Source organism: Eschrichtius robustus, chromosome 12 (genome assembly GCF_028021215.1).
Source record: "Eschrichtius robustus isolate mEscRob2 chromosome 12, mEscRob2.pri, whole genome shotgun sequence".
Lineage (NCBI taxonomy): Eukaryota > Metazoa > Chordata > Mammalia > Artiodactyla > Eschrichtiidae > Eschrichtius > Eschrichtius robustus.
The window spans coordinates 85,420,522-85,437,868 of record NC_090835.1 but is presented as its reverse complement, the minus strand read 5'-3'; the positions used below and the strand labels follow the sequence as shown (position 1 = coordinate 85,437,868).

Sequence of the window (17,347 nt, the reverse complement as noted above, 5' to 3'; positions counted from 1 at the left end):
TTTACTCTAAAAATATTTTTATTAATAGATATTAAATAATGTACAGAAGGAAAAGGAGCTGGTGTTAACGTTCTGTTTGTTCTGTTATGTTCTCTGCTCTCTACCCTAGCTCTTCTCGTGTCTTGCCTACTTTTTTGGGCATTTTCTTAGCATGGGGATCTTCTAGCTCCTTGGCCTTGTAATAGTGCGGAGCCACCTCCAGAAGCCAACTGCTCTCAATCTCCAATACCTGGAAGGGAAGAGAACAAAATCAGCAGGGTTCCCTTCCGTCCAACCTAGTTTCTGCTGTGTGTGTGTGATTTAAAAGAAGGTTCTCTTCTTTCCCCTTTGACTGCAGGGCTAGGGGGAAGGGTACCTGGCTCTAATACTCTGGATCCCAGGGGCAGACACACATCTCTACATGCTATTCAAGAGCACAAGTAAGCTAACCCTAAACAAAAGCCTGAACGTAAAGACAAATACACTCAGGACGGAGCTTATATCTGCTTTGTTCATTATCACCCCAGCACCTGAAACACTGAGACAATGGGCATTCAAATACTTAGTGAATGAATAAACAGTTCTCAGATCTTAGTAGATGCTGAGACAGCTGTTAGAAAGGATGCATTTCTATCTTATCCTACCTTAAACCAAGGTGCTTTCCTGTTTCTCTGCCAGTCCCAGCAACTTGAACCTGGGTTTTTAGCTTGCCAGGATACCATCTCCCACACAATCCACCTGCCTGGGCAGGGCAAGGTCCCCTCACCTGTCTCATGAACTCTTTGGTGGTCAAGACAAGTTCGTGGTAGAGCAGCCAGCGTGGCTGTTCCTCAAAGAGGGAAGAGTTGGGATGAATGAACACCGTCTGCTGCTGTTTCACTGTGCGGTAGCCACTGCGAGTCAACCGTGCTGTGTGGTAAAAGTAACCAGCAGTGATGGCCTACGGAGCAGGCGGGAAAGGAAGTCAGTGGGAAAGGCAGGCGTCCAGGGACCCTCAGCACTCACTGCCTTTTTAGTTCAGGCTTTGGGAGAACTAGAAAGGTAAGGGCCTTTCAGGGGTCCGGGAAGAAAGCACAGGGAGAGCACACCTTCCACAGGGGAAGGGGCATGTTCTCAGGCTGCTGGCCCCAGGGAGAAGCTTGCTCCTCGGGAGATACTGGGTGGACAGCAGCAGACTAAAGAAACGCTGACCTTTCGGACACGGATATAGTCCCCCTGGCAGGAACTGAGACTGACTTCCACGCGTTCCAGGAGCCCCTCCAGCTGTTCCCGCACATCCCGGGCTCGGCGCATCGATCTGAACTGTACAAAGTTCTCATAGCACCACTGGGAAGAGTAACCACTCTCAGCCCACTGTGAAAAGGGTTGAAAAAGAGGGGGGAAGAGGGGGTGTTAAGTATACAGCGGGACCAGAGTCCCCCACGTCCCCCTCACTCCCACTCACCCAAGCCCAGTGACCTGCGTATAAACGTTCAGCAGAACCAGGTGGTCCCCACCAGGGAGGAAGAAGTTGACACGAGCATTGTCGGCATGGACGACCTTGTCCTTGGGTCGGTAGAAGATGGAGTTGTTGACAGAGAGCATGGCAGCCACTGTCAGGATCTCCTCTGAACAGCTGTACCTGGGGCAGGAAGGGAAAGGCATGGGAGTTCAAAGCGAGACACAGCAACAGGAACAGGCGCAGTGAGGAGGGAAGGGATCGCTGTGCGGTGGAGGTCCTCACGTGGGGACAGCAAGTTGGGCTAACTGCTACAAATCAGAAAGTAGATTGATTTTGGTGGCAGAGGCAGCGGTATGGGGGTCAAGGAGGTGAGGGTCGGGTTATAGATAAAACGGTAACAGGAGAGATAACCAGGGAGGCAGGGGCAGGAAGGCACCGGGGCCCTCTGAGGGTTCTGCAGTAAGAAGGTGCACATTATAGCAATCCCTTTAAGTTCACGTAATGACCTTTAACCTCAACCATAGCAGAGGAATGGCATTTAAAGGTGGTCCCTCCACAGCTGTATCTAAATGCTCTAGTCTGAAACCTTAGGAATGAGTAAGTCCCCAAACCAGCCCTCACTCAGCACTCCTCACGATGGAAAATCTTTCACTTTCATTCATGCCCCCAAATTTTCTACATGCTTGTCAATCTCGCCCATTTGATAATCATAACCAAAGACAGGACAGTGTCTTACTGATCCCTCTGGGCCTCAAAAGGGGCAATAAAAGGTATCTAATAACTTGTTATTTGTTAAAGAATAATGTGGTGGAGAGAAAAAACAAGATCACAAAGATGGCCCCAGAGATAGAAAGAGGCAGGGCCAGCGTGTGTGCTGGGGGCCCGGCCGAGTCAGGGGCTTACTTCTCAGAGGCCAGGATCATTTTAGACAGCATGGGGTCCACCGGCAGCTCTGCCATCTTTCGACCAGACTAAGGAGAGGAAAGAGAGAGTTGAAGCCACTCCTCCCTCAGGTGTCCCTCCAACTCTCGAGGGGTCACCCCAGCCTTCCTCCTGCCCCAGCCTGCCGCCCTCCCACCTCACCGTGGTGAGCTCCCCAAGGTGGTTGAGGGCCCCCAGCGCATACAGCTGCTCCAAAGCCAGCAGCAGGGTCTCATATGGCGGAGGGTCCAGGAAATCAAAGTGCATTAGGTCGTGGATCCCTGGAGAAAGATGTGAGGGGGTAGACAGAGTCCCTTTACAAGGACCAGCTAGCCCCACCCCTTCTGTCTCAGGAGGACTGGGGGACCCCAGTCACCTAAACTCTTGAGCAGCAACACGACGTTGCCCAGGCTGGTCCTCTGAATCTCGGGCACTGTGGTTTCTTCCAGCTCGTGCTGATAGGCCCAGGCGGTATACAGGCGGAAGCACTTCCCTGCAGCCACCCGACCCGCCCGACCAGCTCGCTGACTGGCTGAGGCCTGGAAAGAAAGGACAATTTGTCAGGCCCACGGACAATCTGGTGATGGAAAAGAGAAAGGGCAGTATTTCTGCAAGAAATCTGGGAGGGTGTGGACCGCTAATCCCCCTTGCTCTAAGCAGCCTCCACCGCTTCTGAGCTGGCCTGTTCTCCCCCTCGCCCCATGGAGACCCTGCTCAAGCCCAGGCCAACCTTGCTGCAGGGTGTGACGGTGAGCGATTCCATGCCCGTGCGCGGGTTGTAGCTCTTCTGCTTACAGAACCCCGGGTCCAGCACGTAAATGATGCCCTCGATGGTGAGCGAGGTCTCGGCGATGTTCGTTGCCACAACTACCTGAATGAGGGGATGTGGGATCGCCCGTAAATCCCACCCACCTAGTTACCCAGAGGAAGTAATTCTGGAAGACGTGGAGTAGACAAACAGGTGCAAAGGAGCAGGAGCTGAGGGGATTTGCGGCCAAGGTCGGGAGAGGGGGACAGGCCAGTAGAAGGGTGGGGGAGATGTGGGGATTAGCAGGGCATAAGGCGGAAAGGAAAAGGAAAGGAAATGAAGGGGGTTCAGGGTTTTTTTCAGAGGTGGGAGCTGGGGGTGTCAGGTTCTGGCCCCATCTTCCCCACTGTCAATTTTTTTTTTTTTTTTAATTTGTTTTTTAGTTTTTGGCCGCACCGCACAGCATGTGGGATCTTAGTTCCCCCAACCAGGGATCAAACCCGCGCCCCCTGCAGTGGAAGCGTGGAGTCCTAACCACTGGACCTCGAGGGAAGCCCCACTGTCACTTTCATATTCACCTTTACACGTTACTTCCTAAAATAGCCCCCTGATGAGTCTCCCTGCTCTACTCCTAGCCCTGGTTACACGGCATCCAGAATGGTCCTTTTAAAATGTGAGCCTGTCACATCACTCCCCGCATCCATCAGTGGCTTCCCACCTTACCTGAGAATCACATCCAAGCCCCTTCAGGCCCCGAGTCCTCCAGGCCCTGGCTACTTTTCTGATCTCATCTCCTAGCACCAGGGCTCCTCGCTCCACCCCTGCCCACTGCTGAGCACGCCTCACGCCCATCCTCACGCCCGCCCTCCGCGTACGCTATTCCCTCTACTTGGCGCGCTCTTCTCCCAGATGTCAGCCTGGCTCCTTCCCTCACCTGGTTGAGGCCCCAGCTTCACTCTCACCTTATCAGAGAGGGAGAGGCCTTCCCTACACCCTAAGGAAAATCCCTTCCTGCCATTCCTCTCCCGACATCCCCGGAGTCAGCCTCCGTCCTCCTGTGCCGCACTGTACCTCTTCAGAGCATTTGCCACAAATTGATGTTAGGTATTTATGTGTTCATTGTCTCCTAACTTATATTAGACTAAACTCCATGAGGCTAGCGACTTGTTTGACTTGTTTTGTTCATTGCTGTGTCCTCATCCCCTAGAACAGTACCTGGAACGGAACGTGGGAGGAACTCTTTAAATATTTGTTGAATGAAAAGTTACCTCTTTGCTCAAAATCCTTTGATGGCCACTCACTGGTCTAAAGTCCACACTCTTCCACCTGCCATCAAAGGCCCTCTCTAATCTCCATTCAAAGTTGTTTTTAACCTGTCTCCCACTACTTCACCATGTGAGCCTTCCACTAAGCCTGCTGGAGTACTCTGACCTCAGACAGCCCTTAAGCCTTCCTCTGATATTCCCCCATCATCTTCCCTAAAGGTCCAGACCAAATCCCACCTCCTGGCACACCAAGGGCCTCCCTTCTCCTCTGCACCTCTACCATGCTCACTTTCTGGATCACGCATTTGGCTATCTCGCCATTCCCGCTGTCGTCACCCTCTCTCTCCAGCTCCAGAGGCGAGGAACTGCCACCCAGCCTCGCAGCTGCAGCAGTGCCCAGGACACACCTTGCACAGGGCAGGCACACACTTTCCTTTTCACTACTAGTTGCGTGAACCGCAGGGGTGAAGAATGTGGGTTTCTCCAACTGACCTTCCGTGCCCCAGGGGGCGTGGGCTGGAAGATCCGCGCCTGCATGTCGGAAGGCAGGTTGGCATAAATGGGCAGCACCAGGAGCTCCCGGATTTTGGAGCCCAGGCGGCGGCAGCGATCCTGGAGCATCTCACAGGCAGCCTCAATCTCATCCTGGATTTGGGTGGGGAGAGCTGCGTGGGACCCAGAGTCACGCGAGGCTGACCTGCCAGCCCTGTCTTCCCCTGGGATACACATATCACACCCCCTCCCCCACGTCACGCACCTGTCCTGTCAGGAACACCAGGATATCCCCAGGGGGCTGGGTCACATGAATCTGCAGCACAGACACGACACAGGCCTCCAGGTAGTCCGCCTCTGGAGCCTGGCGGGGGAGGAGGCAGGGTCACAGGAAGGCCATCTGCTCAGGCAAATCTCTTCCTCTCCTCCCAGCTCGACGTACACTTTATCCCAGTTTCCCTTTGGACTCTCCATCCCGTCCTTCCCTCCTTGGGACAATTTCCTTCAAAGGCTCCACTGCCTTTACACTTAAGCCCATCCTCCCTGAGGGGGCACCTTGGTATAGAAGATGTCAACTGGAAACCTGCGTCCTGGGATCCGGAAGACGGGGGCGTCATCAAAGAAGGTGGAAAAGCGGGCAGTGTCCAGTGTGGCTGAAGCCACCAGGACCTTGAGCTCAGGTCGGAATCGAGCAACATCCTTGATCAACCCAAAGAGAATGTCTGTGTGCAGGGTCCGTTCGTGGGCCTCATCCACCATCACCACGCTGAGGAAGGAACGGGGGCACCAGTGAGCGAGGGGAGGTGGGTAATGCAGGAGGGGACACTGGGGTCATCAGATGAGAGGATATGCCCACAGCCTGGCTAGGAAGGAACAGACAGACCTGAACCACCATGATGTGAACAGCCCCGAAGCTCCCGGGGTCCTCTGGGGCAGCTGCCGCGCATCCCTGATTGGCCCTGATGCCTCTTTCTGGAGAGAGGGGCCAGGTGAGCCCTCCCACCCCAACCTGAGAGGACTCTGCAGGCTTCTTGGTCTCCTCGTAGCTTAGCTATATGTGTGCCACCTTCTTTCTCCTTGCTCTAGTCATTGGATTTCCTGCCAAGCCTGCAGGAGCTCATCCCCCACTTCAACCCTTTGTGCCTAACTGTGACCATGATGGTGAAGTCCTCAGCCATTTCACAAAGCAGGCTGGCGTGATGGGAAAACCCCACACCCTGAACACTCTTGCATTAGCTGGCCTTCCATGGGTTCTCAGAGGTTTTTCCAAGGGATGTGAAGGACCAAATCATATCTGTCCCATTGCTCCACTGTAATCTTCTAGGACCGGAAATCCAGTCTCCTAGGAGCTGAAAAGGCAAGTACTGCTCAGCTGGCCTGGCTCCACCCTCATCCCATCCATGAATCACTTCTCCCCCACAAGACATGCGCATCCAACCCCTGCTTGGCCAATGCCGGCACTGAGAACTCATTATTCACAGATCAAGCCACTCCAGACGTGGGCTTAAGAGTCAAGGCGCAAGCACTCTGACAGCCCCTGCAATCTCTGCCACTCTATGGCTTCTCGGTATTGATCTGAAATCCGCCTCCCTGTAACCTCCCCCATGGCTCCTAGCTGTGCTCTGTGGGGTCACATAAAACAAGTCTGGTCCCTTTCTCATGTAATAATAGCCCTTCACATATTTAGAGGGAACCAGGATGTCTGAGTTTTCCCCTCTAAGCTGAACATTCTAAGTTTTTGCAAGTGGTCTTCACGTGGCTCCTCAAGTCCCCACAGCACCATTCTACCATCCTGATTGTTTTCTGAACTCTGGGAACAATTGGGGAGAGACAGAAAGGCTTTCTCTGTAGCCTCTTCTACCCTCCGGGCCCATCTCAGTTCTAAGACTGTTCGAACCATAAAGATTCAAAAACTGGTAGACAGGACTTCCCTGGTGGCGCAGTGGTTAAGAATCCGCCTGCCAAGGCAGGGGACACGGGTTCAGGCCCTGGTCCGGGGAGATCCCACATGCCGCGGAGCAACTAAGCCCGTGCGCCACAACTACTGAGCCCATGTGCTACAACTACTAAAGCCCATGGACCTAGAGCCCATGCTCCACAACAAGAGAAGCCACCGCAATGAGAAGCCCGCGCACCGCAACGAAGAGTAGCCCCTGCTCGCCAGAGCTAGAGAAAACCTGCGCGCAGCAACGAAGATCCAACGCAGCCAAAAATAGATAAATAAATAATTTAAGAAAAAAGAACTGGTGGATAAATCAAAAGAGAAGACAATGGCCAAACTGGCCAGGTGGGAAGAAAGGAGGGAAAAGCCAGAGATTAAAGGAGATAAAGGAAGGTACTGAAGAACAGGAGGGCAGCAGACCGGAGGGAGGCAAAGGCGGGCAGCGCCCCCTCTCGTGGGAGCTGGGGGGCCTGTGCGTACCTGTAACTCGCAAGGTCAGGCTCAGAGAGGAACTCCCGGAGAAGCATCCCGTCCGTCATGTAGCGCAGGACAGTTCGCTCTGATGTGCAGTCCTCAAAGCGGATGCTGTAGCCGACCTGTCATGTGGGCCATTAGTGATCGACAGTTGGGCTGGTGCCCCCAGAAGGGAGGGCAAAGGGACAAGGGTGAGCACCTGGACTGATGGGGGTTGAGGGGACCTGCAGGCAGCGGGGGCTGAGTCCCAGACCCTAGGGGCTCTCCTCGTCCCTCAGTCCCCACAGATCTCACCTCATTCCCAAGCTTCACACCCATCTCCCGGGCCACACGGGCAGCCACGCTCATGGCTGCCACTCTCCGGGGCTGGGTGCAGGCAATCTTCACGCCTTTCTTTGTGTAACCCTGCATGACAAGAAGAAAGAGGAGGTTTTCCCTTTGATAAATATGCAGCTGGGGCCCAGCAATTCAGAGAAGTTGGAAATGCAGGGCAGGGGGAACAGAGAAGCAGACAGAAGCAGAAAACCAGACAAGAAGGGCAAACGGATAGGATGGCAGACCCAGGGCCCACAAAGGGTCCTCAACCAGCCCTAGGCAGTCCCAGCCCTTTGGGTCATCAAGTTCGGGGCTCTGCGAGATTCAAGCTGGAAAAGGACTGACCGGCTGGGCAGACCCAAAAGCAAGGGGAACAAGGGAAGGTAAAAAAGTAGGAAAAGTCTTTTCACTCCTCATCCCTCGGCCCTGCAGAGGAGCAGAGGCCGGGCTGGTGGAGCGGGGTCCATGTTCACACCCGTACGCCACCATCTAACCACCTATACCTCCTTCCAACGCTAAACTACAGAACACCTATCAGGCATGGACACCGTGGCAGGAAGTGAAAACAGAAGCATGAAAAGGGCGTGGCCTTTATTCTCAAGAACCTCACCACTTAGCAGTAAAGACTAAAGGACTGAAGTAGAGAAGGAAAGTGACTACTCAAAATCGCACGTAAAGGAGCTGACAGGACTGTGCTGGTCAGTGCCAGCTGAGGCTGAGGCTGCCATACCTCCTCAAAGAGGTACTGTGGGATTTGGGTGGTCTTGCCCGAGCCTGTCTCGCCTTCGATGATGAGGACCTGATGATTAGCAATGGCGGCCAAGAGCTCCTCGCGGAACGGGAACACCGGGAGGCTGCGGCGGACGACCTGGATGGACTCCTTCTGCTTGGCCTGGGTTGGAGCGGCTGGGGCTGACGGCTCCTGAGAAGGAGGAGAAGGGCTGTGAGTTTCAGGGCCGGCTCCCCATGCTCCTCGGGACATCCCGCGCCCTCCCTCTCACCTCGTCACCCTGGAGCTGAGTGGCCCGGACGAACTCGATGGTCTCCTCTTCCTCCAGCACCAGCTGATACTTGGGCTCCTGGGAGGCAGCATCTCGGGCCCCAAACTTCAGGGACGCTGCCCCGAGCCGGGCCTCCTCCCAGCGCCGCTGCTCCTCCCCAGGGGCACCGGACTCCTCCTCCACTAGATCCACCGCTCGTGCTGGCTAAAGAGAGAGGGGTACGTGGAGACAGAGCTGCCCTCTCTGCCCAGCACCCCCTCCCCAGCCGCTACCCCCGCCCATGGAGAAAGGCAAGACAAGGAAGGGGCCAGCCAAGCCACCGCCCAAACCCCGGAAGCCTTCCCTCCCCTCCGCTTGGGGACCGGGGCTGAAGCGGTGACCCCCTCGCCTCACCTGTCCTCGCGTCTCCTCGGGCATGTGGTAGCGATTGGTGGCCTCCAGCTTCTCCTGCTCCCCAGCCGCCCGGTACTCCCGGGCCAGGTCCCGCACTCGCCGCTTGTATCTGAGCTCACGCCGCTCGTGTTGGCTCAGCTCCACATCCCCAAAGAGGAACTCCTCGTCCACCAGCTCGGCCTCCAGGTCCTCAAGCTTCTCGCGCTCCCGCTTGGCCAGGTATTCTCGGCGGGATTTCTTCCGCAGCTCAGGGACCTGGGTCAGCCCAGGGCAGTCAGAGCCTCCTCTCGCTGGAAGAGTGACCCTTTTCCTCACCTACCCCTAAGAGTGACAACCTCCGACAGGCCGGCAAGAGAACCTAAAGATGTGTCCTCTACCTTCCTTCCCTCTGCACTGGACAACGCGACTGACGACATGCCCAACGCTGGGCCCACACGCTGCCTTCCAGCAGGAAGACCCAGCTGGACGTCCTTCCAGGCAGCCTGACCATCTTCGCCAATATAAATTCACTAGAGCTAAGGTGATTATGTGCATATTTTATACTGTACTCTTGCTATTTTATTTGACTTAGTGGAAAGGGGAAAAACATAACAGCTGGTACCAGCATTTGGAAGCACAGGTCTCAAACTGAAAACAAGTGAGACAATTGGAAACCACTGGGTGAGCCAAAAATAGGTATTCTTCCTCCCCAATGATATGCTCCCTGGTCTTGAACCAAATGACTGCAGTTTGAGGAAAAGGGAAAAATAAATTACACACAAAAAGGCTGGAAGCATCAGAGAGTGGTTCTGTGAGGCAAAATGTAATGAGGGATGTTTAGCTCGGGGACTAACTTCTCCCCCTCAGACAATGGGTCATTTGGCTTCTACATGTTTCCTTTCGATACAGGCTTTTCAGGACACATTGTGGATGACAGAAGACTGGCCACATGCTGAAGGCCTTTCTGGACCCTAACCCTAAGCCCTCCCACTGTGGCAACACGATCTTCCCTGTGTTCCCAACAAGCTCCTCTACTGCAGTGACAAAACCCCACTGCTGCCCTCCCCTTGGGGGCCCTGATTCAATTTAATTGCTTGGTTTTTCTTGTTTGTTCTGTCACGTCTTAAAATGGAGTTTATGCTCATGACCTGATCTGAGTACCACAATCAAATACTCCTTTGGCCTGATGGGTGGGGCAGATGGATGTCTTTTTAAAATATGGGCAAGAAATCAGGGCAATCTGAGCATCAAAAAGAAAAATGATATGCAATTATAAAACACTGAGAAATAAAAATTCACGAGTCCAACGTGACACGCGTACAAACAACGGGAAAAAAACTTCTGTCACCGGTGAGGTGACTATTACAGCAGACTCTTTACTCCGAAAATTAGTAATTAAAAGGGAACAGTTAAGCATTTGCCCTCACTTTGAGGAAGGCACTGTAGCCCATTCCTTGTTATTGAGGAAAAGTTCTTCTTTATATAAAAAGGTTAGCCGATAAATGTAGAAGGAATGTCAGAATCCAAAAATCACCACTTTGCAATCCCCCATGACATAAGTGATTCAGGAAAGGATTAGCAGTGGTTGCTAAACCATTAGCTGAGAGGCTGTTGGTAGGAAGGATACCAGCACTAACACGCACACAGCTGGACAGTGTGTCCCCCTGATATGATGTGCACATCACCACCCAAGAGGTGTTGCTGCCACAGTTGTTTAATCTGAGTCTAAGCAAGCTGTGGACCCAATTTCCACTTTAAAGTAAGCACTGGGACAGAACTTAATACCACAAGATAAGGATCAGATAAATCCAGAATGTAGGACATGGTACAACATGAGACAGAAAGAAAGAGAGAGAAGGGGGAAATAAAACAAACTGAAGAAACCTAACAACCAAATGCAATGCGTGAACCTTGACTGGATTCCAGTTTGGAAAAAGCAGTTATTAAAGACATTTTGGGGTAACTGGGGAAATTTTATTATAGGCAGGTTCTTAGTTGATATATGAGAATCATCTGCCTGGGTGTGACAATGGCACTGTGGTTTTAGAGAAATGTCTTACCAGGTACATGCTGATGGGACAAAATGCCATGATGTCTAAAACTTTTAAATGGTTCAAAAAGAGAGGAAAAGAAAAAAGCCGCCATTTACATAGGCATTGCAGGCACTTCCCTGGTGGCGCAGTGGTAAGAATCTGCCGGCCAATGCAGGGGACACAGGTTCGAGCCCTGGTCCGGGAAGATCCCACATACCACAGAGCAACTAAGCCCGTGTGCCACAACTACTGAGCCTGCACTCTAGAGCCCACACGCCATAACTACTGAAGCCCGTGTGCCTAGAGCCCATGCTCCACAACAAGAGAAGCCACCACAATGAAAAGCCCGCGCGCCACAACGAAGAGTAGCTCCCGCTCGCTGCAACTAGAGAAAGCCCGCTCACAGCAACAAAGACCCAACACAGCCAAAAATAAATAAATAAAACTTTAAATAAATAAATAAATAAAATACATAGACACTGCAAATATTGCACACAGTATTAGCGATTTTTTAATCCAAATAGTCTGGATGAACGTTCATTATACTATTCTTTAGGGCTTCCCTGGTGGCTCAGTGGCTAAGAATCCGCCTGCCAATGCAGGGGACATGGGTTCGAGCCCTGGTCTGGGAAGATCCCACATGCCGCGGGGCAACTAAGCCCGTGCACCTAGAGCCCGTGCTCCGCAACAAGAGAAGCCACCACAATGAGAAGGCCGCGCACCGCAACAAAGAATAGCCCCCCATCGCTGCAACTAGAGAAAGCCCACGCGCAGCAACAAAGACCCAACTCAGCCAAAAATAAATAAATAAATAAAATTTTTAAAAAATTGCCTTATACTATTCTTTCAATTTTCCTATTTGTTTGAAAATTTTCATAATTGAAAAAGAAAAGAAAAATTCAGGAAAGTAAAAACACTACACCAGCATCGAGAGATGTCTCAGAAGTCTCTGGCCACAGTCACTTTGTGGGGTGCTAGCTGAGATGGATATGTCAGGAGAGGCCTGATGGCCACTAGGCCATTTTCAGGACACCAAGAGTCTCAGAATTCTTTGGGGAAATCTAAGTGTGACTTACATGGGAAGACCAGGCCTTGGGAAAACTGCAACCCTACCTAGGCTAACCCCGTAACAAGTCCAGTTCATGAATTACAAGGGCTCTGTCCCTGTGCAGTGAGAAGACCAAATCAGGAAACCAGTGGGAGATCACAAGGCCCCGTGGGGCATGGAGGGATCAGGTGGTAAGAAGGTATGTGGAGATGCTGTACCCAAGCTCAGTGGTCAGCACATCCGTGGGCAGTAGGACTCCGCTCTGCTCCTGTCCTCCAGCCACCCCCTTGACCACCCAGCTGCCTTTGGAGTACATCTCTTTAAGTCTCAGGAACAGGGAAAGCTCACACTCCACTCACTAACACACAGTGTGATCTGATCCTAAGGAGTCAAAGAGGGTTTCTGGGCTGTTTTCTTCCCTCTACAACTTAAGTCCACTCTCAGCAGGCTCCTGTCAACCAAGCCCCCTCCTCCAGAGACCCAACACTCCACCAGCAGCCCCACTGCACTTCCTGTGCACTCTTTCTCCCTATCCTTAACCACACTCCTTCAGTAAGTCTTTCTTTTTGTCTTCCTGGGCACTGGGACTCACCATGGCTTTCCGGTCTTCCTCAGCCATCTTGAGGCGCTTCTGAGCCTCTTCATAAGCCTAGGAGAAGAAGGCAAGAGTGGCCAAAAGTCCCCACGCCCACAGCCATTGCCCTTCTAGAATCACAGGTATCATTCTGATGTTCCCTAGCAAAAAAAATGTTCCCCAGCACAAAGAAATGTTCCCCCTTCACTGAGGAATCTCTGGGGCTGCAGGTTCAGCAGAGAGCCACCTTAGCCCGAAGACCCAAAGACATTACCAGATCACTGGAGGCAGCCCCTTGTCTTCCCAGAGATCACTATCCGCAATCACACCCAACATCAGACTGGACCCAGGGATCTTCTGGGGACTGACGGAACGTACTGCTCCTACGCACCTTCTTGTCTGACCGCTCCAGGATGTTGCGAGTCCGGTCCTTGTCCCGCTGCCGAACCCGCTTGGCGAACGCATCGCGCTCCTCCAGGTCCTGAAGGCGCTCTCGCTCTGTCCGCTCCCACTCATCCTCTGACTCTGGCTTCTCAGTCTGCTGTTTACCCCCCCTGCAGCCCAGCCCGGAGCATTAACTAAGGGCATCCAGAGGCTTACTGTCCCATCATCCACCTGCCCCATCCTCTCTCACCCTACTTCTGACTTACTGTGTCTTCCTCTTTCCTTTCTCCGAAAACTCTTCCTCCTCTTCTTCTTCCTCTTCCTCCTGACGTTTCTTCCTGAGGTGTTTCCGTTTTTTCCGCTTCTTCCGGAGACTGCTCCCGGCCCTGCCTACAGTCTCCTCGCTGCTCTCTTCGCTGTCCTCCAGCAACCTGTATGATCGGTTCTTTTCCAGCAGGGCTCTGGCCTCTCGCTCAGCTGCCCGAGCTGGCTTTTCCACCACTGCCTTCCGTGGGACCTGTCAGAAGAGGAGAGAATAAGGGGATGTGAGCAACTCCTGATCACTGCCCACCTACTCTGCCCTGTTCCTAATTTAAGGAGTAACTTGATCTTAAACCGGCCTTCATTCTCTCTCTTCCCCAAGGCTTCACACCATGTCCGTCAGCCTGAATGGGGCCTCTCAGCTTCTAAACTTCTTTTCAGTCGTTCATTTAACAAACATTTATCAAAGCCTGTCCCATGCACCCACTGGTAGATACTAGGGATACAGGGATAAATAAAGAGACAAAAACCAGCCCTCACGGAGTTTACATTCTCATATCCAATTCTCAACTGCTCAACCTCTCTTCTTCCCAATGACTAAGTCATTCCTACCCAAGGACTGGCCAGGATTGTTGTGCAGAGGCCTGTCACAGGCCTGGCACTGTACCAGGCTCCAGGGATGCACTGGTGAACAGATTAACATAAAGTTCCTACCCTCCCATCCCTTACGTTCTAACCTCATTTCTCACCAAGCATCTTATGGGATATCCACACCAGGTTATCCACCATTCTCTGAACAAGCTCAACACTTTTAGTATTACTGGATACTTTCTAAGCTCTTATTCTGCAAGGTGCAGTTAGGTGGTAGGAATACAAAGACAAGAAATACAGTCTTGTCAGGCTTCCCTGGTGGTGCTGTGGTTAAGAATCCGCCTGCCAATGCAGGGGACATGGGTTTGAGCCCTGGTCTGGGAAGATCCCACATGCCGCGGAGCAACTAAGCCCCTGCACCACGACTACTGAGCCGGCGCTCTAGAGCCCACAAGCCACAACTACTGAGCCCACGTGCCACAACTACTGAAGCCTGCGCGCCTAGAGCCCATGCTCTGCAACGAGAAGCCACTGCAATGAGAATCCCGCACACCGCAACGCAGAGTAACCCCTGCTCTCCGCAACTAGAGAAAGCCCGCGTGCAGCAACGAAAACCCAACACAGCCAAAAATAAAATAAATAAATTTATTTAAAAAAATATTTCATTAAAAAAAGAAATACGGTCTTGTCTTCCAGGAGCTAACCTTTACACCTTTACTCTTCTCCCTTCTCTACCTGACAAATTCCAGAGAATCTTTGGGCCTGCTTTTCCCGATCCCAACTCCCACCCCTTCTGCCCTCCCACAGCACGGGCCTACACATCTATTCTATAGCCTCACTATTCAAAGGGTGGTCTGTGGACCACCAGCATCACCTGTAAACTTGTTAGATTTGTTAGAAATGAACAAACGAAGAATCCATCCCAGACCTACCAAATCGGAACCCGCATTTTAACAAAAGCCCTGGATGAATCCTGTACCTGTTAAAGTTTGAGAAACATTGCTCTATAGCGCTTAATCCAAAACACTTAAACCATCCTCAATCTTCTCCACGGAAGTAGACGTCTAGCTCGTAGGCGATCACGGACAAAGAATAAATGCTGGTGAACTGAGCTTACTTAATTTTCGGTTGGACAGTTAGCCCGACCTCACCAGGGCAAATAACCTGGGGGCGCCGCCCCTGCTCCACCCCCTCTCCTGCCGCTCCCACGCCCGGCCCCCCCCCCGTCCCGCACCTTGTTCCAGAGTCTCAAGGCGAAGTCCCGGGCCGGCCCACTGAGGTCCAGGGTATCGGTGTCTCGCAAGCGCTGCACGAACTCCTCTGCCGAGGCGCAGCGCTGCGCGGTACCGATGAGGAACTGGGCCACATGCCGCTCGCTCAGTCCCAGCACCGAGTGCAGCTCGTCTTGCACCCAGCGCTCCAGCCCCGCCGGCGTCGCCATGGCGACTCACGCTCCCTATTCCCGGCCCTGAAAGTGTCTCGAGCAGCCTCGCTGGCGGCCGGGCGGGTCACCCGGAGGCCTGAAGCTCCGGGCCGGAGCCTCTGTCCCACAAAGAAGCTGCCTTAGGACCTAGGGGTTCGGTTTCCGACAGCCCAAAGCAATCTTCCCGGACCTCGGAGGCCGGAAGTGGCTGCACTTTTCCGGCCTAAGCACTACGGTGGCCGAGCGAAGTCAAATCTTGCGGAATTGTACTCAAAGCTTGGGAAAAAGCATTTTCATTTCCTCCCCCACCGAATCTCTCTGTCGCCCTCTGTTGGTCATTCCTGGGTGTTACACTCACTCATTTCATTCAACAAATGCTGAGAGCCTAATGTGTGCTAGGCACAGTTTTAGTCCCCGGGGATATACCAAAGAACAAATCAGAAACAAATCCCTCACAGAATTTACAGTGGCTTGAGGGGGGCGGAGACAAGATACATAAAAAATAAAACATGTAAGTTCTATGGAGCCAAAAATAATGCAAGGTGTGTGTGTGTGTGTGTGCGCGCGCGCGTGGCTGGTGGGGCAGTCTTTCAAATTAGAGGATCAGGTCCATGCTCATTACAGATTCGGCCGTGCTGATTAGAAGTGATCTTTGCTAGGACTGGTACTTTCCGCAGAAGTGAATACAGGTTAGGCTTAAAAGAGGACTCCAGGCAGGAGCAAACTTGGGATGTGGAGAAAAAATAAAGGTGCCCTCTTTTTTTGGCGCTGTCTCTGAAAGTTATTTTAAAAGATCTCCAAACTAAGGAATGTGCAAACTGTATTCAGCATTTTTTTTTTTTTTTTTTTTTTTGCTAACTGCTTGAGAAACTTACTGGTGGCTGCTTAATTTTAAATAAGCAGAGTTTGTTGCTTGACTGTGCCGTCCTGTGTTTGATCCTGTTTCATACTTTTACAATTAATTGGGTTTATCAGACACTACGCTGGGAAAAGAAACATTTGTTATTCCAGTTAACAGCCACAGGTAACATCATTGACTTCTTTCTTTCTTTTTAAAAAATTTATTTGTTTATTTATTTTTATCTTTGGCTGCGTTGGGTCTTCGTTGCTGCGCGCGGGCTTTCTCTGGTTGCGGCGAGCAGGGGCACAGGCTTGTCATTGCAATGGCTTCTCTTATTGCGGAGCACTGGCTCTAGGCGTGCAGACTCAGTAGTTGTGACACGTGGGCTCTAGACCGCAGGCTCAGTAGCGTGGTGCATGCCCTTAGTTGCTCGGCACATGTGGGATCTTCCTGGTTCAGGCCTCGAACCCGTGTCCCATAGCATTGGCAGGTGAATTCTTAACCACTGCACCACCAAGGAAGCCCTCATTGACTTCTTGAATGCACTGCTTTCTATTTCTGAAATGTACTGTGGACACCCCTGGCACCTCAGAGCCTCTTGCTTCTGCTTTCCTGGGTCACAACTGATTAGGATCTTTACCTAATTAGCTACTAATGTAAGTATCCTGTTTCCCTCCTACCCACATCCTCTCTGAAGTGGCTCATTCTTTTGACACCTTGCTTGTTCCCTTGCTGGTAAATTAAAGACCTTTGGCATATGTTTAAGATCAATTTGTCTAATACACTTTGTTTTTAATAAAGGAGGAATCTCCTCTGACTAGTCTGAGAGGAGCATCCTCTAGTGATAGGACTACAACTACTTAACCATGTCTTTATTAGCCTGGAGAACTTAAAAACAAAAACAAAAACAAAAACAAAACCTGATAAGTAAAATACAGATATTCTACATTTGTAGAAAATAAAAATTCATTGAAATGGGGAAACCTCCCAGAACCAACTACACTTGGGCCACAAAGCCATGAATTATCCCATTGTCTATCAGAGGAGACTCTTTTGAGGAATCTGCACTTCTGTATATACACTATACTTGCAGCAATTTCAGGAGACTTATTATTTATGGTCCTGAGTCTTGGAGTAAAATCCCCTGGATTAGCCACTACTGATCACACACTATCTGGCTGCTTGCATTGCACTAGGCTTCTGAATAGCAGAATCCTTCAATTCAGAGTGTCCTTTGCCTCC

At 51.8% G+C, this 17,347-nt stretch overlaps 1 protein-coding gene across 1 annotated transcript; it reads right to left on the bottom strand.

The window, feature by feature from the left end:
* On the bottom strand, positions 1-15,448 carry DHX16 (DEAH-box helicase 16). Its single transcript, XM_068558476.1, has 20 exons — positions 15,076-15,448; positions 13,256-13,506; positions 12,997-13,159; positions 12,624-12,680; positions 8,972-9,226; positions 8,579-8,782; positions 8,308-8,499; positions 7,557-7,667; positions 7,269-7,384; positions 5,402-5,612; positions 5,112-5,210; positions 4,847-4,999; positions 3,072-3,212; positions 2,718-2,880; positions 2,504-2,622; positions 2,324-2,391; positions 1,438-1,600; positions 1,171-1,332; positions 746-919; positions 1-229 (listed from the first exon to the last, which is right to left on the bottom strand). Exons 1-20 carry the CDS (start codon positions 15,280-15,282, stop codon positions 101-103), a joined length of 3,138 nt encoding a protein of 1,045 aa, XP_068414577.1. The 5' UTR covers positions 15,283-15,448; the 3' UTR covers positions 1-100.
* Positions 15,449-17,347: the final 1,899 nt, after the last annotated feature.

Excerpts from the sequence above, each read along its gene's own strand:
- DHX16 (XM_068558476.1), bottom strand. The coding sequence starts at position 15,282 with ATGGCGACGCCGGCGGGGCTGGAGCGCTGGGTGCAAGACGAGCTGCAC. Across the intron at positions 5,211-5,401 it reads TTGACATCTTCTATACCAAG|GCTCCAGAGGCGGACTACCT; the intron begins GTGCCCCCTCAG and ends CTCCCCCGCCAG. Across the intron at positions 2,623-2,717 it reads GTTGCTGCTCAAGAGTTTAG|GGATCCACGACCTAATGCAC; the intron begins GTGACTGGGGTC and ends ATCTTTCTCCAG.